The sequence below is a fragment of the Saccopteryx bilineata genome, chromosome 12 (assembly GCF_036850765.1).
Source record: "Saccopteryx bilineata isolate mSacBil1 chromosome 12, mSacBil1_pri_phased_curated, whole genome shotgun sequence".
NCBI classification, from domain to species: Eukaryota; Metazoa; Chordata; class Mammalia; order Chiroptera; family Emballonuridae; genus Saccopteryx; species Saccopteryx bilineata.
Genome location: NC_089501.1, coordinates 57,861,892 through 57,884,992, shown reverse-complemented (window position 1 = coordinate 57,884,992; position 23,101 = coordinate 57,861,892). Strand labels below are relative to the sequence as shown.

The 23,101-nt window shown below is 58.2% G+C and overlaps 1 protein-coding gene across 2 annotated transcripts in view; it reads right to left on the bottom strand.

The window, feature by feature from the left end:
* The window catches only part of SMOC2 (SPARC related modular calcium binding 2), a 159,282-nt gene that overhangs the window by 79,795 nt on the left and 56,386 nt on the right, over positions 1–23,101 (bottom strand). For both annotated transcript variants that reach the window (XM_066247721.1, XM_066247722.1), the window contains exons 3-4: positions 13,814–13,920; positions 12,424–12,523 (exon numbers count right to left, since the gene is read on the bottom strand). In XM_066247721.1, the coding sequence (XP_066103818.1) occupies positions 12,424–12,523; positions 13,814–13,920 (207 nt within the window). The remainder of the gene's footprint in view (positions 1–12,423; positions 12,524–13,813; positions 13,921–23,101) is intronic.

Genomic DNA, 23,101 nt, shown 5'->3' with positions numbered 1-23,101 from the left:
AAAGCTGTGGGACCGCCTCTCACAGAGGACGGGAAACAGACTGAGGCCCGTGGGGGTCAGACAGGCTCTGGTAGGGCTCACAGGATGCTGAGATCCATGTGACGGACAGGAGGCCTGTTCTTCCCTCCCCATAGGTTGAACTGCTATAGGCACCAACATTTATGTTTTCCTCATCCTAATTACACATACTCAAAGAAATTAAAAAGAAAAAAATCTGTTCAAAATTACTTCAGAACACATCTGCCAACTTGGTTCAGAATATTCCATTCAGGGTTCATTCAGAATTTCCACGGTCAAATGCTAGGTCATCCTTGTTAGCAAAGGCATCTCATGAAATGGAACTCGAAACTCATGGTTTATTTCTCCAATCTGGATTGTGACCTTCAGATACAGGCCGACATTTATAGTAACAATTTATGGTAACAATAGGCACTTGATATTTGGAGAATGTTTGCCCCGTTTCTTGGACATATAACAGCACTTTAGTAGGGCACATACAAGCCTTCATAGATAAGGATTCCTGAAGGGCAGAGAAGATATCACCTTGACCTCCAGGCTGCCACCCACCGACAGAAACACCGACAGAAAACACCGACAGAAATCTCAGTACGGGGACGCGTCCTCGTACACAGCCCAAACTTGGAGCGCGGGTTTACTCAGAGGAACACAACGTGCCCAATCCTAGAGCCCCCTCTCGGTCAGCACAGGTGGGAGACGGGGACTCGCCCGCCCACGCGCACAGGTGGGAGACGGGGACTCGCCCGCCCACGCGCACAGGTGGGAGAGGGGGACTCGCCCGCCCATGCGCTCAGGTGGGAGAGGGGGACTCCCCCGCCCACGCGCACAGGTGGGAGACGGGGACTCCCCCGCCCACGCACTCAGGTGGGAGAGGGGGACTCGCCCGCCCACGCGCACAGGTGGGAGACGGGGACTCGCCCGCCCACGCGCTCAGGTGGGAGAGGGGGACTCCCCCGCCCACGCGCACAGGTGGGAGACGGGGACTCGCCCGCCCACGCGCACAGGTGGGAGACGGGGACTCGCCCGCCCACGCGCACAGGTGGGAGACGGGGACTCGCCCGCCCACGCGCACAGGTGGGAGACGGGGACTCGCCCGCCCACGCGCACAGGTGGGAGAGGGGGACTCGCCCGCCCACGCGCACAGGTGGGAGACGGGGACTCGCCCACGCCCACGCCCCCCCCCCATGTCTGTGACGTTGCATTAGGACGGAATGTGCCTTTGGGAACTAGTTTTGCCAGGGGACAGACAGGACCGTGATAGTCTGCCGTGGGCATCCGCCGAGGCCCCTGGTGACTCCCCAGCTGCAGCTGCCACCACTGGTGAGGTGCTGCAGGTCTCTGGGCATCAAAACCCAGGCTTTAGCTCCTGGTACGAGTCCCCGGGGTAACAGAACAGGCCTCCCTGTGTGGCCTCTGCACAGAGCTTCCGGGACTGACCCCGTTTCTCTCTCTCACACCCGCTCCTCACAAATCTGGACGTCTCAAGAGCTTAGCTTTCTTAGTCATCAGTTTATTTTTCTCATGTGTTTCGGCCTTGAGTCAAAAAGAAATGCTTCCTACTTCGGGCTAAAATCATAATACTCTGGTAATATTCCTGAATATAACTATGTAGGCTTTAATATTCTGAGCTAAATGTAAATACTCTAAATAATCATTATATGTGCCCCCCGCCCCAGAGAGCTTCTGAATTAAGGTAATATGATACGATGTAAGGACAGGAAGTCCAAAGGCTGGTGCGCAGACTGACTAGAGGCTCAGGTCCTCAGACGACACTTAGAAAATGTCTGTTCTCTCTGGGTCAGCCAACACTCAGCATCTTCACCAGCCTCTCTAAATTCAGTGGGTGTTATGTGAACACATCCACACAAAGGAAGTTCCATCCTGTCCGTACTACGTCAGAAATCATCTAAAACCAGACCCTCTGTGACTCAAACATTAGAGGAGGCCCCCACAGGGCACCGGCTTCATCTTCCAACAGCCTCTGCCCAAGAAGATGCCCCCAAACTCTGTGCCCGGCACCCCCGCCCCCAAGGACGCAGACGCGGCTAAAACCACTCTCCACATGACCGAGCAGCAGTGTGACCCAGGACCCGTGCCCGGAGCCAGACAGCGCCCCTGGTGTCTTCCCACGCTCCCGGAGACCAGGGTCCTGAGCACCCCCGGAGTCGGGAGCAGCTGGGATTCCAGGATGTGGGGGCAGAAAGGGGCCTGGAAACAAGGGGTCTTGGAAGCCACGCCCACATGGGCTGGCTGGCTCGACGGTCAGACCTGACCTCTGTTGAGAGGCGAGGACTCTGCTCAACGCTGCTCCCCAGCCCGGGTCCCAAGGACCCTGACTGCCCTGTGCTCGTGAGGGCTCTCCCACTTGTGTGCTGTTTTTAAAGGGCAGTCTTCTTAGCAATTAGGGCCTGCTTTTTTGGTGGAGGAAACCACAGAAACACCATGTGAGGGGAGCATCTGTGGTTTAAGGGAGGAGTAAGGAGCTACTGAGTCGTGTAGCTCTGAGCGCTTGGTTCAAGTCCAGTCCCGCTCAGCAAGGCACGGAGCCAAGCCGCCCGGAGGAGCGGGCAGGGCCTGAGCATAGAGCTGGAGGTCTGAGACAAGCCCTGCTCACCAGTCCTGAAGGCTGTGACACCAACAAGGACAGGGAGCTGTGCGCTGTGCCCACAGGCGGAGGGCCCGGGGCAGTGAGGTCATCTCCCCGCCGGGAGCGCCTGTGAGCTCCAGCCAGTCGCTCCTGCATGGCAGGACCTGGCCCGAGATTTATCCCTTTCTGGAAGTCCCGTGGCCAAGGGCAGGCTCACCACATCACTTCAGGCTCTGCTTCAGAAAGAGAGAGAGAGAGAGAGAAGGCAGACGTGACACAGCCCAGAGGGAGAGAGGGCTGCAGACAGGCACCGCTGGGCTGTCCCTCTGAGCACCCGGTCGGCACTGGGTCTCTCAGAGCAGAAGCCCCAAGATGCCCTGTCCTTGACCACCGGTCCCCTTGTCCTCCCCAGAAAGGACTTCTGGGCCTGTCTCGTGAGCCGTGTGGCTCCGACGCCATCTGTGCAGCCTCCCCGGCCGGCTGGACCCACCCACCCTGTGAGGTCCCCACGCTGCGCTCTTTCCTTCTGTCCACACCGGCCAGCGCCCAAGTCTGGGGGGCTCGCCGTCCTCAGGACGAGAGGAGCTGCTTCTCGGAACGGGCTGGTCTGGTGTGGAGCCAGCTCCACGGCGGTGCTGGTGAGGCCCAGTAAGACACTTAAAACCCTGTGGCTCCTGAAGTCACAGCGTACAGAACTGCCCGTGGTGCGTGGGGTGGGGCGTCGCCGCCACCCGCGGCGTCACATGTGGTGGATGTGGGGTGTCCTCTGTTACACGAGCGCGGGGTGCAGCGTCTGTTCAGGCCCCCACAGCCTCACTGGCACCACCGTGGACCTGGTTCCGCACCACCCAGCCCATTCCAAGAAGCAGCTCCTCTCGTCCTGAAGACGTCTTAACTTCTTTTATAGCTTTAATACACATTAGAAAATGCGAGAGAAATGCCACTGGTGGAATAGGTGTGGGAAAGAACAGCATACAGACTCCTGAAGTAACGATAAATTCAGTTATGAACTGGCCACCAGGTTAAATGTGTAACAAAGTACAACGACCGAGAACACAGTAATAAAAATGCAAGTATCAGACTCCAGAAAGTGCTCTTTTTCCCATGAGCATTTTTCCCAAAAAGGAAAAGCAGTAACACCGGAATACTGTTCATCAAGTAGTTGAATGATGCACAAATGAGCCAAAATTAAGAAGAAACAAAGAGAAACAGCGGGAACAGTGGCCGACCCGGGTCTCGGCACAGACACGCCCGGCCATCCCCTCGGAGACACTCTGTGTCCACGTCCGCGTAGAAATCTCTGGCTCCCGCTGTGGCTGTCAGAGGACGTCCTCAGCGGTCCGCAGACAGACCCCAGACAGGCTCTGAGGTCGCCGTGAGCGTCCTGACCAGGCCTGGCGTTCTCCTCACTGAACACCGGGCTTAGTTCTTCAAGCACAGTGTCCTTCCAGCACCTTCAGAAATTCCCACCGGCTGCAACTGTTACTGGGAATTCTCCACAGCCTCTGGTGACTGATCAAGTAACACTTGTATCCCATCATGGATATAAAGTAGCTTTCTTTAGTGCTTCCAAAGTGGCCCTCACAGTCTGTGTTAGAGGATGGTGCGTGTTCTGTTTTTCTCTAAAAGTATCGCCCCTCAGTCCCATCTATCCGAGCAGGATGCAGAGGGAGTGCCCGTCTGCAGCTGCAGGTGGTACGGAGGTTAGGGTAGGCAGCGAGACAGCTGCCCACGGCAGGGGCTACAGGAACTCTCGGGAAGATGGTAAGACCACCCCCAACCGAACTGATGACCTAACAGCGGCAGAGACCAGCTCAGTCCAAATGGTGACTACTCTCACCAAACAGTCACCACTGGCCTCAATACATGCTCACTGTCATCCTTAGCGTGCAGACAACCCACCCACAGACACACACACACACACACACACACGTTTTCCCGACACCCACAAACTTACAATAAAGTTTAACTTACAAAATTGGGCTCAGTATGAGATTAACAGCAACTGATAAAGTAGAGCGAGTATAACTGCATACAGTGACGAACGTCACGTGAACGTGCTCTCTGTCAGAACATCTCCCTGTCCATGCGATGGCTGGGACAGGCTGGCTGTGGGGACCAGAGCGGGGGAAAGGGACAGTGTGAATGGGGGACCACGGCCCCGGAGCTGGGCCACCAGAGCTGACCTCTCACCGTGCTCTCATCGTCCGGAAGAGAAGCGGCTCCTGCCCTGTCCCTCTCCTGGCCACCAGCCGTCCACACACCTATTGTCACAGCTTCCCCTCAGGAAGAGGCTTCTCAGCCGGAAGCAGGGAGCGCTCAGAGCGGAAAACGAAGCACGTCCCTCTGATCTGCAAGGTTCCTGACGTGAGCAAAACAGCTTTCAGTTTGCCTTCTGATGGTTTCCATAAAGAAACACGTGAGAGAGGTCAGAGTTGACCGCAGCTCCGCGGCCAATCTCAGCGTCCGGGAATGTCAGTTGTTCTGGCTGTGTTCACGTTCCTCAGCCTCACAGGTCTTTGCTGAGCGCCAGGGAAACGCATTCGCGAAAAAATAAAAATAAGTAAATAAATAAGCTTCTCTTTGTCAAGTTAAAATTTGGACACTTCCAGAAACAGGGAGTTTCCACCATTTCCAGCATAGGCCAAGAAATCGGGAGGCGTCGCGGGGAAACACGGGGTCCCCGGGGAGATGTGGGGTTCACAGGGAGATGCGAGGTTCTCGGGGAGATGCGGGGTCCGCGGGGAAGTTGCCATAACCTTCTGCCGCCAGGCTCTTGGCTCCATCATTGACCCCTGGGCCTTCCCAGAGCCCACGTTTACCAGAGGGGTGCACAGGAGAGAAGCGAACCCCTGGACAGGACCACGGACGCCCCGCGCCCACTGCGGGCACCTCAGAGCCATGGGCAGCGTCCGTCGCAGCCCGGTCCCTGCTGGGCTGTGACACCTGCCAGAGGAGAAAACGAGACAAACGGCCACGTCCTCCCTGTGCCCTGAGCCGTCGGCGTGGCGCTCTGCTGAGCAAGCTCCCCACCCTTCCCGCCGTGTCTTCCTGCACCTGACCTCGGTCTAGAACGGGGAGTGGCGCCAGCGTGGGGCAGGCGCATCGTGCGGCCTCAGCCCCCAGCCTGCGGGACAGACCCCCTCCTCTCTGTCACCCCGAGTCTGCAGCGGACTTCAGACACGTGCCTCGGGCGGAGCCTTCCACGCGGAGCCTCGGCTATTGTAACAGCAGGCATTCTTGCACGTAGCTTCAGCTTACGGCATCTTAACGGGCTTTGTGCTCCTGCCAGGAATCAGCTCCCAGCCAGGGCACGGGTTACAGAGGGAGATGAGATTAAAACCCTGGAGCTATTCCCAAACCACAGAGAAAGGGCCGCTTCAGGAATCCTCCTGCAGAAAAGTCCTTTGTGTCTAAGCTCTCCCGGCCCCCAGCAGCGCTGGTCTGCAAGTCTTTAAAAAACGAAGAAAAAAAGAGAAAATCCCCACGAAAAACCAACCAGCCGTGAGCGGGAGGAGGCAGCTGACTGGCCCCTGACTGGCGCAAAGGTCCCACGCCCCCTTCACCGCTGTACCACCTCCCCCTGCAAGAGGGGACCTGGGGACAAAGCCCGCACGCCCCGCGGGCCTCAGCCAGCAAGGCGCACGTCCCCGCCTGAGCTCAGAACGCCCGCTCTCCACAGGCAGCAGGGCTGCGTCTGCACGGAGCTCAGAGGGCAGGCGTTTGGTCCCAAGTGCCTGTCCTGGCAGGACCTTGTTGCCATGGACACCCCCTCCCCGGGGTGCCACCCACAGCTCTGTGACATCCTTGCTTACCTTCACAGCAGAGTTGGAAGCAAATGCATGTTGGAGAAAAGTGAGGCGCAGGCCACCCTCGGGATAAACAGGGCCCTCTTCCTCCGCCCAGCCAACTTATCCCTGCTTGTGGGGAACCGTCTCCCCAGGAGGCCCCCCAGATCCTCCTGTCTCCACGTGCCCATGGCACTGCCCGTGACGGCAGACCCATGATGTGTGTGCCTGCATGGCATCCTGGACCATGAGCACCTTGCCTGCTGAACATGCCATGCTGCCCGTGAGTGAGTCCATCCCAGCACAGGGCGAGTGAGTTTCTTGGGGGGAAGGTAAAGCCTGGGGTTCCTCTGAGCACTGGGCGAGCGGGACCCAGACACTACTGCTCACTAGCACAGATTCTGATGGCCTGAGAGAGCCCTCACTGTGTGTGTGTGTGTGTGTGTGTGTGTGATTCCACACTAGCAAGCAGGTGTCCACAGGGCTAAGGGGTTGGGTGTGACCCCAACATCTCCTTGCCCTGACGCTCTCTGCACTGACAGGGGAGCCCCACCATTCAGCAGTGACAGTGGCCCCAGAAAGACAAGGCAGAGCACTCATTAGTGTAAAGATCAAAGGTCCATGCTGATTACTCATTATCTCCTGACTGATGGTGGTCAGGAAGCGGGCTGCCTCAGTTAGAGTTTATTCAACTGGGTGGAGGTTTTCAGACTGAAGGACAGCTCACGTGGGGGTGAGGGAGCATGTCATCACTTCTCGTCCTTAGAGCACCTCCTGGGCCTGGACAAAACGGCCAGCTGGCCACAGTCTCAGGGCCAGGGTCACACGTCCTAACTCGCTGCCACCTATACAAGGGTTCAAGGCCCAAGGGTTTACATTATGGTGTCTGGGAACTGTGGGTGACAGTTAAAGTCCTGGCTCGCTCACTTCGAGCACAGAGGCCTCAGGAAGAATTCTCGCCTACAGAACAGGAGGTAACGCCTTCGCCCAGGCTGCCGTGACACCCAACACCGGGACGGGCCCCGCGGATGTCAGCGACGTCACCCACACGTGCACTTGGGCGCCTAGCCTGCTCTCTCCGTGGGCTAGACCTCACTGCCGGCGGACTTTCACGCTGGCCCTCCCCAAACCACTTTCCCACTCGTCCACCCCCTGCAGCCAAGGTGCAGCCTCAACCCGCCTCTGCCCTCCCCTCTGCCAGAACCCTCAGGGAAGGTGTCGGTCCGTGCGCAGCCTCAGACATCAGCGCGTCACCTCTGCTGATAGAACTGCGTCTTTACCTTTTGAAATGTGTGAACTGTTGCCCTCATCCCTAAATCATGCCAGCACCAACACACGGCACGGTGAGCCGCCAGACACAGGCTGGCCTCCGGGGCAGGGACCGCGTCCACACACGCCAGCCACGCCGCCCTCTGCACAGCCACCGCCGTCCTGGCTGTGTGACTACCCCCATCTGCGCGGCTCTCCACCCAGGGGGCTTCACGGGCGAGGTGAGTGCATCTGCGAATTTTAAGTGGGCTCACGGTTCTGTGATTCAGTCCTTCTGCTAGGACCCCCCTGGAGCCACCTGCCCCTATCACCGAGCGCCCCTTCCTTTCTGCTTAGTTCTCCACAGAGCGAACCGAGCAAACCACGTGTCCTATCCAGCCCGATGCAGGGACGACGACGCCTGTCGCAGGACCTGGTCACTGCCCAAACGCTCCTGCACCCGTCCCCTGGTGCCCGCATCCCCTGGTGCAGATGTCCCCTGGTGCCCGCATCCCCTGGTGCACGCGCCCCCTGGTGCACGCGTCCCCTGGTGCACCCATACCCTGGTGCCCGCGTCCCCTGGTGCACCCGTCCCCTGGTGCCCGCGTCCCCTGGTGCACCCGTCCCCTGGTGCTCACGCCCCCTGGTGCCCGCATCCCCTGGTGCCCGCGTCCCCTGGTGAGCTGGGCCCTGTTCCTCCTTGTGGGACAAGATGGGCTCGCATGGTGGCCCCAGCAGCCTGGAGTGGCTCTGAGCCACGTCCTCACCAGCGTGGCCCAGCCTGGGTGTCCCCACTATGTGGGAGAGCAGGGGGGCCCTGGCGGGGTGGCCTGCATGTCCCCAGCCCTGAGGAGCCCACCTTCCCTGGCCTTGAGCATTTCCCCACTTACCAAACGCCGCCTGCTCCACACCTCCAACCCCTTCCCTCCCAGACTGCCTGCAGGTGCGTCTGCCGGGGCTCTTCCTCTCCGTGAGGCGAGTGCCTCATTTGATTGTCAGCACCCCCGTTCCAGAAGCTTCCACTCCAAGGATGTCTGTCTGAGTGAACCTCCACACCAGATAAAGCCAGGCCACCTTCTTTGTTTACAGAGATCTTGGCTGATTCAGTAACTGACCATCTGGGCCACTTGGATTTTTTTCTTCCTGTGCTTTAAATTCCTGCTTTTAATGCTTTAAATTCAGCCATAAAAACTGAGCCTGTGAAGCCCTCGCCGCCCCCGCCCCCATCACCCCTACTAAAGCAGAATCCAGGCCCACACGCTCTCTCCCCCGACCTCGCTGGGTGGCCCCAGGTGTGCGGTGGAATTTCCAGGCGTACGAGCAATAAACGGGCTTCTTCTCAAAGCTCCCCCCGGGGAATAGCTGAGGGTGTCTCACAAGGGCCAGTCCAGCGTAGCTCTGGTCACTGGGGGACTGAGAACGTCATCTCATCATCTCATCATCTCATCATGCTCATGGCTCAATGGGAATGTGGGTGTTTGGATAAACGGCTTACGACTGCGTCCTTGTGACTCATTGTGAATGAGGAAATCCTGCCCTTTGGAAGGTGTTTCTGGGAGCAGGCAGTAGGTGGGGGGTCGGGGTTCAGGCCGGAGCTCCCCTTCATCCACAGAGACCCTGACCACACGCCAGTGTCGGTGCCCTTCCAAGGGGCCGGCCTGCCTCTGGGCGTCTGTGTGCTGTACTCACCACTAACACACAGGTACACACGCTAAGCGGCAGTCACTGTTTACGGCTACATCTGCAGTCTCTTCTGATTTTCAGAGGGTAGGCTTGGTACAGACTCCAGAACGGTGACGTTTACAGAGGTTCAATTAACCGGAGGGAAGCCCGCCCACCCTGCACGGACGGTGGACGGCGCTCACGGCCCGAGTAAGCACCAGCGCACTGACCAGTGATGCACGCCCACCCTGCACGGACGGTGGACGGCGCTCATGGCCCGAGTGAGCACCAGCGCACTGACCAGTGATGCACGCCCACCCTGCACGGACGGTGGACGGCGCTCATGGCCCGAGTGAGCACCAGCGCACTGACCAGTGATGCACGCCCACCCTGCACGGACGGTGGACGGCGCTCATGGCCCGAGTAAGCACCAGCGCACTGACCAGTGATGCACGCCCACCCTGCACGGACGGTGGACGGCGCTCATGGCCCGAGTGAGCACCAGCGCACTGACCAGTGATGCACGCCCACCCTGCACGGACGGTGGACGGCGCCCACGAGCCCAGGGAGCACCAGCGCACTGACCAGTGATGCACGCCCACCCTGCACGGACAGTGGACGGCGCCCACGAGCCCAGGGAGCACCAGCACACTGACCAGTGATGGCTGTGGGCGCCGGGCACAGAACCCTCTGCAGTCAGACAACTCGGACGAGTATGACAGTGTCACTCACCACAGCCTCTTGCAGAGGGGGTCGCACCGCCCTGCTTCTCTGGGGCATTTCTGAGGTGGCGTCTATGTCACGCGTCAGGGGCGAAGTGAAGTGACCTTGCACAAAAGTCTGTCACGAGTCCTCCGTGCACATGTGTGTGACTGCACACTCATCCTCCCAAGACTCGCCCTTACACTTCAAAGTTTTCCCGACAGTTCGCCACCAATTCTACAGGTTTCATGGAAGCTCTTAACGCCAGCACCTGCTCTCCACACACACGTTTTTGCTGAATAATTGCCTGAATTTGGGGAGTCACAGAATTTTTCCATAGGTCTGAGGGCGGTATGGAGTTTTTTAGCACCAACAGGTGTCAGATGACCCGGGCCAAGCCACCACGCAGACCACAGTGACAGAACCACGCCCCAGGGGTGCACGAGTGCATGTGCACACACAGGACAGGCTCCGAGGAGCACCCGCCCGGTCTGCACGGCAACCGTGAACCTGAAACCACCGTCTCTGGCTCCTCCCAGTAGCCTCCCACCCTGTGAGCCAGACTTTTAAGTAAAAGCACAGAATACTTTTCCTTCCCACACCCACACCCATCACTTGGACCAAAAGAATCCAGAGGGGCAGTGAAAAAAAAATGGGGCATTTCTATACAGTAAAATGTTACTGATACCTGGGGAAGAGATGTGAGGCCCTGGCTGGTTGGCTCAGTGGTAGAGTGTTGGCCTGGCGTGCAGGAGTCCCGGGTTCGATTCCCGGCCAGGGCACACAGGAGAAGCACCCATCTGCTTCTCCACACTTCCTCCTCTCCTTCCTCTCTGTCTCTCTCTTCCCCTCCCGCAGCCAAGGCTCCACTGGAGCAAAGATGGCCCGGGCGCTGAGGATGGCTCTGTGGCCTCTGCCTCAGGCGCTAGAATGGCTCTGGTTGCAACAGAGCAACGCCCCAGAAGGGCAGAGCATCACACCCTGGTGGGCGTGCCAGGTGGATCCTGGTCAGGCACATGTGGGAGTCTGTCTCTCTGCCTCCCCGTTTCCAACTTCAGAAAAATACAAAAAGAAACTGAATGCACAGCACAGTGGTGTGATTCCAAAAGCAAAGTATTATTTGGCAAATGTAAGAAATTTGGCCAATTTGCACATGGTTTTCTAGGACAATTCTTTGGGAACTGGTCAGTTTTTCAAACGGTATCACTAAAATCACAGAAATGGCCGTTGGTCTGGACTGGACAGACAGCTTCGTGGATGGGGGAAGTTAGCAGGTGAACATGTCTTTCAGACTAAGTATGGTTTTTTTTTTTTCCTTTTCTTCATTTACTCCATGAGTTTGTAAAAGAGTTATTAGGTGCAATGTTAGCTCACTGAAAATATTTTTTCAGCAATTTTTAGGTCTTGGATGACAAAACTGTTTATAAAAGTAAATGTATTTTCATTCCACGTTATGCACACCCCCTAGCTTTCAAGTGAGGAGCAGTCACTGGAAATATTACGTTTCATGTTCCTGTTACTACGACATCGTCGGTCTGGGGTGGGGCAGGGCGGGGGGTGTCTGTCCTGGTGGTGGCTCCTGCTGCCAATGTCCAAACTGGGGACAGAACTTCTAATTATGGCAGGCCTGCCCTCCAAATAGAAGATAAGTCTAAAAGGAAACTTCCAATGCAAACAATTCAATCATTTACAAAAAAAATAAAATAAAATCACGAAGAGGTTTTGTGCTTTATAATTCGTCCATAAAGATACATTTTGCCTGTTTTAGTAAATATAATCTGGATGTGTAGACCGTGAAATTTTTTAACGTACGATCTGATTGGTCTCTCCAAACAATCAAGACTCAAGGCTTCAGATCATTTTCAAATAAAAATGACCTGAATCATTTATAAAGTTTTTGGTAAAATATTAATGGGAAACAGCCGGTTTCATGGGTTCTTCTCCCACCAGTGGCCCTGCGTTCCGCCCACCGCGCCCTCTGACGGCAGCAGAGTGACACAGACAAGCCGCTCGTCTGAGACGGAGCCAGGAAAAGTGAGCTGCTTCTTTTCTTTGCAAAACTATATATACAAAACCAGAAATTTTGCTTCCCCCCCCCCAAAGAAAATATTTGGTCCTTTCCACAGCTGACTGCAATGCTTAAAGGTATTTCTAAAAACTAAGAGTCTCGAATCCCCACGACCTGGCCTGGCTCACAGCCCCACCATCCGTTGGTAAGTGGTCCTAATATTTTTTTAGTATTTTAGGGTTTCCTAATATTTGGGGGTTTGTCCGATGACACAAGCTCCCCCCCACTGCTCCTCACAAGACCAGCACAGATGAATCTCCTCTGAATGATAAGCAAACCCCAGGAAGACAGCCAGAGAATCAGCCAGCTGAGGTCGGTGGAAGGGTCACCCATCAATTAATCAGACCTACCGGGGCACCTGGGCGTCTTGTGGGCCACGGCGGTGCCGCTGATGGGCCTCCCGTTGGGCGTGACACACCAGCAGTATCCCGTGTAGCTGTGACACTGGACCTGGAGACACAGGATGCGGCGGTCAGAACCGGGGGCCTCCCTGTGAACAAGGCCACTCCCCTCCTCTGGGGCCCGTGCTCACTCCCAGTGAGGGAGCGTGAGACCTGACACAGGAGTCTAGACACAGGGCGCTCCCTGAGCGCCACCGTGTGCTGTCCCCTGCACGGTTAAGTAGCTAATCCTCATCACCCTGGAGATGGAGCCCGGACCCTAATCTTACCAGTGGGGAAACTGAGGCCCCAGCTTCAAGAGACTTGCTCAGTGTCTCCCGTGTGCCCGGTGCAGAGTCGAGGACAGGAGATGGTGCTGGGCTGTCGGCCTGTTCTTTCCAACACCCCCCACCACCACCCGGGGCCCCCAGCACCTGTCCTGCCCCGGGACAACCGCCACACCGGCCGGAGTGGACATTCCCAGTAGCTCCCATCCGGCTCCATGGCTCTCTCTCCCTTTGCTTTCAAAGGTCAATCAATTGTTGCAACACAGAGAGAAGTCTCATGATCGCGGAGGGCTCACCGCAGACCCTGTGCTGATTCCCCTACCGAATGCTGTCGGCTAGCACTGAATTCTGGGACTCCCTCTTCCTTGGTGAGGAACAACAGAAATGACAGGACCGATGCTGGCACGCAGGGGGCTCTTTCCGGCCCCGCCTCTGACTAGCAGGGTTCAAGGACAGGCAGAGGCCCCAGGGGCCGCAGCCCCGGGTCCGAGCTCTCAGTGGGCACGGAGGTGACATGGTCCCAGTGTGCGCTCCGCTGTGGCTCAGAGTGAACTAGGACTAGGTTCTCAGCAGGGAGCCAGGGAGCAGGTCCACAGCCTCACCGAAGAAGCAGTCCCACTCCGACCCGCAGCAATGACGGTGACCGTGGAGCCGGGACGTGGAAACCGTGCGGGGAGGACACTCGCACCCACTGACTCCTGGAAGTAGCCTGGGCAGGGGGCAGGCCCCCCGGAAGTGGCCTGGGCAGGGGGCGGACCCCCGGAAGTAGCCCGGGCAGGGGGTGGATCCCCCAGAAGTGGCCTGGGCAGGGGGCGGGTCCCCCGGAAGTGGCCTGGGCAGGGGGCGGATCCCCCGGAAGTGGCCTGGGCAGGGGGCGGGTCCCCCGGAAGTGGCCTGGGCAGGGGGCGGACCCCCAGAAGTAGCCCGGGCAGGGGGTGGATCCCCCGGAAGTAGCCTGGGCAGGGGGCGGATCCTCCGGAAGTGGCCTGGGCAGGGGGCGGACCCCCGGGAATGAGCCTCGGCCCCTCCCACGCTGACGCCCACCCCCACGGCGGCTCGGGGGCAGTGGTGACCTGGCTGTAGGTGCCGTCGTCATCGCACTCCGGGATGAAGACCTGCTGGAACTCCTTCCGGGCCTGCTCCTGGGTGTACTTCCTCTCGGCCACACACCTGGACACGTCTGCAGGGACAAGCAGAGGAGCCGCAGTTACGCGACAGGACGATGCCAGCGCAATCACGAGAGCGTGGAGACCGCGCAGCTGACCGGGGCTCCGGGACAGAGGGCGGGTTCGGGCCACAGCTGTGCGTCACCCAGGGGAAGGCCTGCGTGGTCAGAAGAGCTGGGTCACCTCCACCCCTGATGAGCGAGGAAGCGGCTCAGGAGAGGTGACTTGGCTCATCCTGGTGCAGCGGGGACTTCGCTTCATGGGAAGTGAGGACACACAAGCTGCTGTCCAGCCAGACACAGCCAGACTCTCTGCAGTTCCAGGGACGTCCGTCTGAGCACATGAGCCCAGTCCACACACCAGGAGGGGACAGGATCTTGAAGCCACTGATAAAATCAGACCAAAATCGCTGGTCCAGAGTCAGGGAGCCCTTGGGAACCCAGGAGAGCATGTGACACCCTGGCCCCACTGCCGGAGTCCAGGTGACCCCTCAATCTGAAAACCACCTTTGTGGGTAAACACAGCGGCTCCTTTTCTCTGTAGGTAACTGTCCTGGGGATCACAAAACCATGCTAAGCTCCCCCACTCCCCCCCCCCCAGAGGAGGCTCCAACACTTAGACAAAAGCTCGCCTCCCCTCAGCAGTCCACCCCTCTCTGTCCAACCTTCATGCCTTCACCTTAAAATTGCTACAACGTAACTTGAAGTCAAGCACTCTGTTCCTTTGGCTCCTTAAGAAGCTCTGACTCAACAAACTAGTAAAAAAAAAAAAAAGAAGAGGAAAGAAAACAGAAAAGTTTCAATACATTCCAACAGAAAAACACCGCTGAGAGAAACGTCAGAGATTTTACAGCCTATGTTTTCTTCTAGGATTTTTATAGTTTTGAGCCTTACATTTAAGTCTTTACAAATTGGTAGTTACAAGCGAGTCAGGGGGTGTCATAGAGCCCAGGGAACAGAGTCAATGATGTTGCAATAAGTAGCGCAGAGCCAGGCGGGGGCTGGGAGTACGGAGGCGGGGGGGGGGGGGCACCTTGTAAAGTGTACGGCTGTCTAACCGCTGAGCAGTACACCTGCAACTAATACAAAATTAAGTTAAAAGAAGAAAAGGAAACATTTCAGCACCTCTAATCCTGCCCTGGACACTAACTGGGGACAGTCAGTGGAAGCGATCATGAGGTTCCGTCTGCACGGAGGCCCCTCCTGGCTACCCAGGGGGCGCTGGGCTGACCTGCCTGGACCCAGGGCGGGTGCTCATTCCCGGCGCTGATTTCGGACGCAGGAGAAGGACAAAAGTGAGACAGCCGTTAACAAGGCCCCCTCTTCGCCGACCCCAGCCAATGAAACCTCTCTGAGGAGCCTTCAGCCAACAGAAGGCCCAGGCAGCCCCGCCACGCCTCACGCCCGCGGACACCACCACGGGACAGACAGGTTTCATTTCTTCGGCCACCCGACCATGTAGCTCATTTGAATTTTAAAACTTGAAAAGAATGGCTTTCCCAAGTTTTCTTAAGTGTTTCCAGACTTAAATAACAAGTTGTCTAGAACTGAAAGGCCCCGTGGACTCCAGAAGATACTGCTTCAAACATGCCCGCTGCCCAGTGTCTTTAGGTGGTGACTTCTTGATTGCCTGGTGGTAAGAACTGCTGGCTATGACCAAGTGCCCTCTGGGCTGGAGCCCGGGCTCTGGGCCACGGCCGAGGGTGCAGGGGTTCAGTGTGCGGCACACAGACCCGGCCACTTGCAGAACGGCAGGCTGGGCTGCCGTGACTCCTGGGGACAGGCTCGTCCTGTCTTCGGGGGCTGCATGCTGCAGAAACCCCCGTGGGCTCAGGGCCTCCCATCCTGACCTGTGCTGGGCCCGGCCGGCCAGCCCTCAGTGACATGTGGTTTTAATGCACTCTGTGTTTTAAGCTGAGGAGAAATCACTGCTTTGCTGGACTCCTGTCCTCCCTTTTTTAGGGGAACCTGTGGTTTGACCGTCTAAAGGGAAAAGTGATATGAGCCCCAGCTCGCTGGCCGCGGGTGGATGGAGTTACAAATTATACCCAGCGTCTGAACTCTCGTGGGGCTCTCCAGAGAGCACACGTTTTCCAAACCGCGCATGAGCCCGCTCCTGGATGGGCGCTTTCTTTTAAAGACGCTGCTTCTGCCACCGGTCAGAGATCCTGAGCCTGCAGGCCTGGCGTTTGCTAGAACGCCTAACCGGGTCTGCGTGTGGCCCCTGCCCGCTCAGTCGGGGACCCGCAGAGCCTGCGGCAGACCAGCGACCTGCCACTGTCCCCAGGAGCAAGTCTGCGGTCACCTGCGAGGGCAGCTGCTGCGGCCCCTGGCCTGTGGCCCTCACTCCAGACGGCTGAGCTCGGGCACCGGGTCACGCTACAGAGACAGTGCAGCGGCCTCCCGTCAGCTCCGGAGACGCGCAAGGCACGAGGAGGTCCCGCTCACAACTACCAGGACTGCCCGCCCGCATGGCCTTTCTTCAGTTATTCACTTTAGAGCACCGAGGACACGGGGCGTGGTCTGCCGGCCCATCCAGTTTTCACGGGCACCGTCCACTCCTGTGGCTACAGGGGCTGCGGCCACAGCGGAGCTCCAGGAAGAATGGCCACAGTGTGTGCGGCTGAACCCGCCCCGTCCCTAACGTCACTCTGCTCCGTCACGGGGCTCACGGGCACACACTCGAGGCTAAATGAAATGCCCCTCCTTGCAGAAACCAGCGTCTTCAGCACAACTTCCAAATGACACTGCTCCCCACTTTGTGCTTGTCCCACCGCCTCCTGGAGACACGACAGGAGGTCCACTGTTCTCCCCTCCTCCTGCACTGAGGAGGGGACACCCTCCTCCTCCTGCACTGAGAAGGGACACCCTCCTCCTCCTGCACTGAGGAGGGGACACCCTCCTCCTCCTGCACTGAGAAGGGACACCCTCCTCCTCCTGCACTGAGAAGGGGACACCCTCCTCCTCCTGCACTTAGAAGGGACACCCTCCTCCTCCTGCACTGAGAAGGGACACCCTCTCCTCCTGCACTGAGGAGGGACACCCTCTCCTCCTGCACTGAGGAGGGACACCCTCTCCTCCTGCACTGAGAAGGGACACCCTCTCCTCCTGCACTGAGGAGGGACACCCTCTCCTCCTGCACTGAGGAGGGACACCCTCTCCTCCTGCACTGAGGAGGGACACCCTCTCCTCCTGCACTGAGGAGGGACACCCTCTCCTCCTGCACTGAGAAGGGACACCCTCCTCCTCCTGCACTGAGGAGGGGACACCCTCCTCCTCCTGCACTGAGAAGGGACACCCTCCTCCTCCTGCACTGAGAAGGGGACACCCTCCTCCTCCTGCACTGAGAAGGGACAGCCTCCTCCTCCTGCACTGAGGAGGGGACACCCTCCTCCTCCTGCACTGAGGGGGGGACACCCTCCTCCTCCTGCACTGAGAAGGGACACCCTCCTCCTCCTGCACTGAGAAGGGACAGCCTCCTCCTCCTGCACTGAGGAGGGGACACCCTCCTCCTCCTGCACTGAGGAGGGGACACCCTCCTCCTCCTGCACTGAGAAGGGACACCCTCCTCCTCCTGCACTGAGAAGGGACACCCTCCTCCTCCTGCACTGAGGAGGGGACACCCTCCTCCTCCTGCACTGAGGAGGGGACACCCTCCTCCTCCTGCACTGAGAAGGGACAGCCTCCTCCTCCCGCACTCCTCTGCTGCGCTTCTTGGTTGCCGTGAAAACAAGGCCGGCCCTTCCCTGTCCAGTGGCCTTGTTGCGGTTTGACTCTGGACATGTTATTTTTAACTGTTTGAAAATTAAATCCTCAACACACAGCCCCGTCATGTTTTTCTTCTCACAGTGATACTCCATGAGACACAAACTCTGTCAGCCCGACCGCTGGGAAGAAGATAATTCCGTGGCATGGAGCGTACCCACCGCATTGGGCAACCCCTTCCGTCGTGTGCCAGCCTCCTCTGCAGAAGAGAGCCTGGCCCCGCCCCCACCACGATCTGCTCCCTGTCCCCACGGCTGGCCTGCTCTGCTCATGTCACACGAATGCCACTGGGCACGATGAGGCCCTCTGTGACCGTGTTCTCCAACCAGCATGTGTCCACAGCCACGTACCTCCTCTCGGCTGAGAACCTCCCTCTGCATGGACAAACCATGACAGTCCACCTGGGCAGCAGTGGGTGGACTTCGGGTACCCCACCTTGCCCGTTGGTGCCACTATGAGCCCTCGGGGACAGCTCCTAGTGGAGAGGACCTCCCGGGTCCTGACAGTTCTGCACTGACCTTTCAGAGAGGCCACAGAACTGTTCCCACAGACACCGAACCGTTCACATTTCTGGCCAACTGGATACGGCTCCAATTACAACCCTCAGCAACATGCAGTTCTGGTCCTTTACGTTTACAATTGTCACAGCCGTCCAGGTGTGAGGTGGCATCTACCTCGTAACTTTGGGATCACAGTCATTTTTTTTTTTTTTGTATTTTTCCGAAGCCAGAAACAGGGAGGCAGTCAGACAGACTCACGCATGTGCCCAACCAGGATCCACCCGGCACGCCCACCAGGGGGCAATGCTCTGCCCATCTGGGGCGTAGCTCTGTTGCAACCAGAGCCATTCTAGTGCCTGAGGCAGAGGCCATGGAGCCATCCTCAGCGCCCGGGCCAACTTTGCTCCAATGGAGCCTTGGCTGTGGGAGGGGAAGAGAAGGAGGGGAAGGGTGGTAAAGCAGATGGGCGCTTCTCCTGTGTGCCCTGGCCGGGAATCGAACCCAGGACTCCTGCACGCCAGGCCGACGCTCTACCACTGAGCCAACCAGCCAGGGTGGGATCGCAGTCATTTTTAAACTACGGTCAATTTTTATCTTGTGGGAAAATCCATCTCGACCAAAAGAAACAAAGATAATATTAATATCTTAATTAAATAAAATGATTAATTCAATATCCTGCTAATCAAAGACTTCAATCACTTATAGTAAAACCAAAGGAAGACGCTCCAATGCAAATCTGATCCGGCATCTTCGGACACTTTCAGTTCTTACGCAGAAGAGCAGGGACTTCGTAAGGAGACTGTTCCCTCCTGAGCCCCGGACGGCGTAGCCACCGGCAGGCTTCAGGATGAAGAGTTTTGATGAGCTGTTGGTTATCCTAATGAGGTTAGTAAGTGATTCATCTCCCTGGTTGTATTTTGTTTTGTTATTTTCTCTCCGTTGAAAAGTAAAAGAGGCCCCCTTCCTGATGGGAATCCCAAAGCTCATTTGTGCCTCAGGACACGTCAGTCCCCAAGGCTCAGCACGGCAGTGCTCACTGTACACTGGAACTAACAGGGTTTGATAATGGCTATTTCTAATGATGGTCTCCGTTTACACAGGAAGCAAATCACGTCCAACTTTGCTATAATCACGTAGACGGGATGAAGTTGCCATTGCAGAGAGAGCTTTGCAGAAGAAGTCTGGAGAGCAACCGCTCCCTCGGAGCGCGGCCAGGAAGCCGTGATGTGCACAGGTGACCGGACTCAACTGTCCTTCTGCCAGACAGCACTCCCCCCAGGAAAGGCCGTCCAGGACCCAGCAGGCTCCAGGACGTCTGAGGAGACGAGGGTCACGTCCCCCTCCTGCACGCATCTCCATGATGTGGTGCTAACACCGGGGACACCGCCCATGGGCCCCACACGGCTCGACGGGCGGCTCTCAAGGCGGGAGCTTCCGGGAGTGTGGGACTGTTGTGGGGTCCCATGTGTGTGACCCTCAACGGGAGGGAGGCTGGACCTCTGCCGGTCAGCAGCCCCGCGGACTCTGGATCCAGCACAGCATGAAGTGGCTGTGATCGTGAGTGCGGTGGGGCTCACCCTGAGGTCAGGAGCGCATTCGGGGCCGTCCCCACGTGGCCAGCTGTGGGCCTGGCACAGGCCACGTGGGCGCCAGGATGTGTGGGGCCGAGGCGTGCTGCCCTTGCAGGGCCCACACGGGGCACCCGACACGTGACACGCCTTGTATTTCCACTGGCCCCAAATGAGAGCCGACACTGTCGTAACACGTTACCCACCCATCACTCTGAAGGCCAGACTCTGAGGGAAATGAAGACTTCTGGGCTGCAATGCTCTTCGGCATAAATAATATATTCTTTCCCTTCTCAACGAGGACAGAGCTGCAAGCCAGACCCGGCCCAGCACTGGCCGGCAGCCGGCAGCCGGGCGGCAAAACCGTCCCCAAACCAGAGCCCTTTAGAGCTAGGGAGAAGCGACCTGAGTTTCCGTCTCGGGTAAGTGCTCCCGTTGTAAATGCATACAGACAGAGACAGAGGACAGCGGGAGAGCCGAGCACGGTGCTGGCATCACCAAGTCACCAAGGAAAACGGCCAAGACAGAGGGCACACTTCTGCCACAACACACGCGGGCGTTTTCCCAGCATCCCCACAGGGGACCACCACCCGTCCTCTCTGTGATGACCGACAACCACGAGTGTCACACACCGAGCGCACCCTCACCAGCTGGTCACCGAGTCCCCTCCTGCGGTGTTCGCGTCCAGCCTGGTGAGAGGCAGGGGCAGCTGCGTCGGCCCTGAGGTCTCCTCGTCTCTCGGGCGGAACTAAGGCTCTGGGACCTCAGGGGTCGCAAGACAAACACGGAGGACGTTTCTTCACACCGTGTTTCCAAAAATTCCTGTCGTGCTTCTGACCACGGCTTAAGCTTGGGCATAACGGTGCCCCCTCTTGCTGGGACTGCTCAGGCCACGAGGAAGGACCTTTCTAACTTCAGACCCCCTGGAACACCGTGGAACAGTCCAGGTGAACGGGAGCTGGGTAGGGTTTCTGCCCGAGGCCAGCACAGGGCACCAGCCACTGGGCAGTTATGCAGGGAGAGGCCTGTGGGAAGGAAGGACGCCACCTTCGACGTGGAGCGGGGCTGGCCTGGAGACCCAGGGAGAGGGGGAGTCACACGTGCACACACGCACTCACAGGCACGCACACGTGCACACATGCACTCACAGGCACGCACATGTACACACCCCACACACCCCACACACCCCACACGGACTTCTTTCATGAAAATACCTATTTCACTGAAGAACACTATGGCAAGTTAGCAACTGACTGGTAGGAACTTGACTTTGCTCCAGGACGAGGTTCCTTGTCGCAGGTTAATGGGGCCTCCAGGTGAAGCCAGGTGGAAACACCTGGGCTGCTCTGTTCCCCGCACAGGCGACACTGTCGGGAGCCTGCGGAAGGTGGCAGGTGACGGAGCCCCCGAGTGAAGGCATGTGAGGAGCACGGTTTTGTGATCAGGAAAGTCTTCATTCAGGAAGACTTCTTAGGGTTCACCTGGTCCAACTACCATATGTTACAGCCCAGGGGACAGAGGCACACATGCGTCCCCAGCTCCGCGGACAGAGAAGCTGACAGGCACCTACTGGCCTGCGCTCCCTGCACCGGTTCCGTGATTCTCGAACTTGACTGGTCAGCAGAAAACCAGGATGTTTGAAGAGTGCGGGCCCTGGGGCCTGGCCCTCACTGGCCCTGGTCTGGCTGTTCTGAGTGCCCACACGGAGACCCACGCGAGCCGCGCCTCCTGTTCACGCCCAGCAGGAGGGAGGGAGGCAGAACGACTCCCGTTGGCCAGTAAAGAGCTGTCATCACAGGGCAACGACTCCTGTGAGGTCTCACACCATTTTTAATACAATTAAAGCAAAAATAGACAGAGAACAAGAACGGGCAGGGGACAGACTGCTCTGCGGGGCTTTGCAGAAGGCCCACCCGGAACCTCGCTGGTCTCAGGCATGACGAAGCCCGTGCACAGACTCTGCTCTGCGGAGCTTTGCAGAAGGCCCACGGAACCTCGCTGGTCTCAGGCATGACGAAGCCCGTGCACAGACTGCTCTGCGGGGCTTTGCAGAAGCCCCACCGGAACCTCGCTGGTCTCAGGCATGACGAAGCCCGTGCACAGACTGCTCTGCGGGGCTTTGCAGAAGGCCCACCCGGAACCTCGCTGGTCTCAGGCATGACGAAGCCCGTGCACAGACTCTGCTCTGCGGGGCTTTGCAGAAGGCCCACCGGAACCTCGCTGGTCTCAGGCATGACGAAGCCCGTGCACAGACTCTGCTCTGCGGGGCTTTGCAGAAGGCCCACCCAGAACCTCGCTGGTCTCAGGCATGACGAAACCCGTGCACAGACTCTGCTCTGCGGGGCTTTGCAGAAGGCCCACCCAGAACCTCGCTGGTCTCAGGCATGACGAAGCCCGTGCACGCTGTCTGCGGTCACCACCCTCCACTGACCACTGACTCTCCAGAACCGTGCTCAGAAGCTCTGGCTGTCCTGTGGGGCAGCGTTCCCGAGATGCCCTCCACAGGAGGCCGCGGGTCACGCCCCCGAGAGGAGGGCGCTGCTGCGGAGGCCGCACGCAGCCTGATCCCGGCACAAGTGCGCAGATCCTTCCCGAGAGATGTGCCATCGCTGTGCTGCACCACAGTGGGGTCTCTGGTGGGGGGTGGGGCCCCAAAGTCTGCTCCGACAGCCACCGACAGGTCTCAGCCGAGCTGCAGAGACGGTTCCAGCAGGCGGCGTGGCCCGGGCCTCGGCAGGCAGCACAGGGCCCCGGGGGACGGCGTTCCCAGAGAGCGCTAAAGCCAGGACATAGAACTGACCCACAGAGCGAAGGCCTGGGGTTCAGCGTCAGCGTGAGGGTCTCCGTGCCAATCACAACTGTTTGGCCAGAGGAAAGCCGTGTCGGCATCACACAGGGTTCGCGCAGAGAGAGAAGAAAGGCTCTGACGTCCATCACAACCAGGACATCTCCATCCCCGCTGTGGGGACGCGCTGTGCCGCGGGCACGGTGCCACCTCCCGCCTGCTGTGCCCCCCTGGTGACTCGCAGGGTGTGCCCGGCCTCGCTCAGGCGGCTGCTGCAGGAATGACCGGGACAGCGACCGGGCCGGCACGGTGGATGTCGGAAGCACTCTGAAATGGCGCTCCTTCCCGACAAACTGGTCCGTCTGAAGCTCCGTGCTGGAAACCCCCGAGGAGGCGCGTGTCAGGCGCTCGTCATGATTGTGTTTCCAGAAATCGCAGAGTGGTTCCAAGGTCTCCTGGCATGTGACTTTTCTTCTTTTTCTTTTCGGCTTTTTTTAATTTAATGCCAGAACTTTTGTTGAAAAGAAGAGACAGCTCCGATGGTCTCAGATCAAAAGAAAGCATAAATGTGTTTGCTG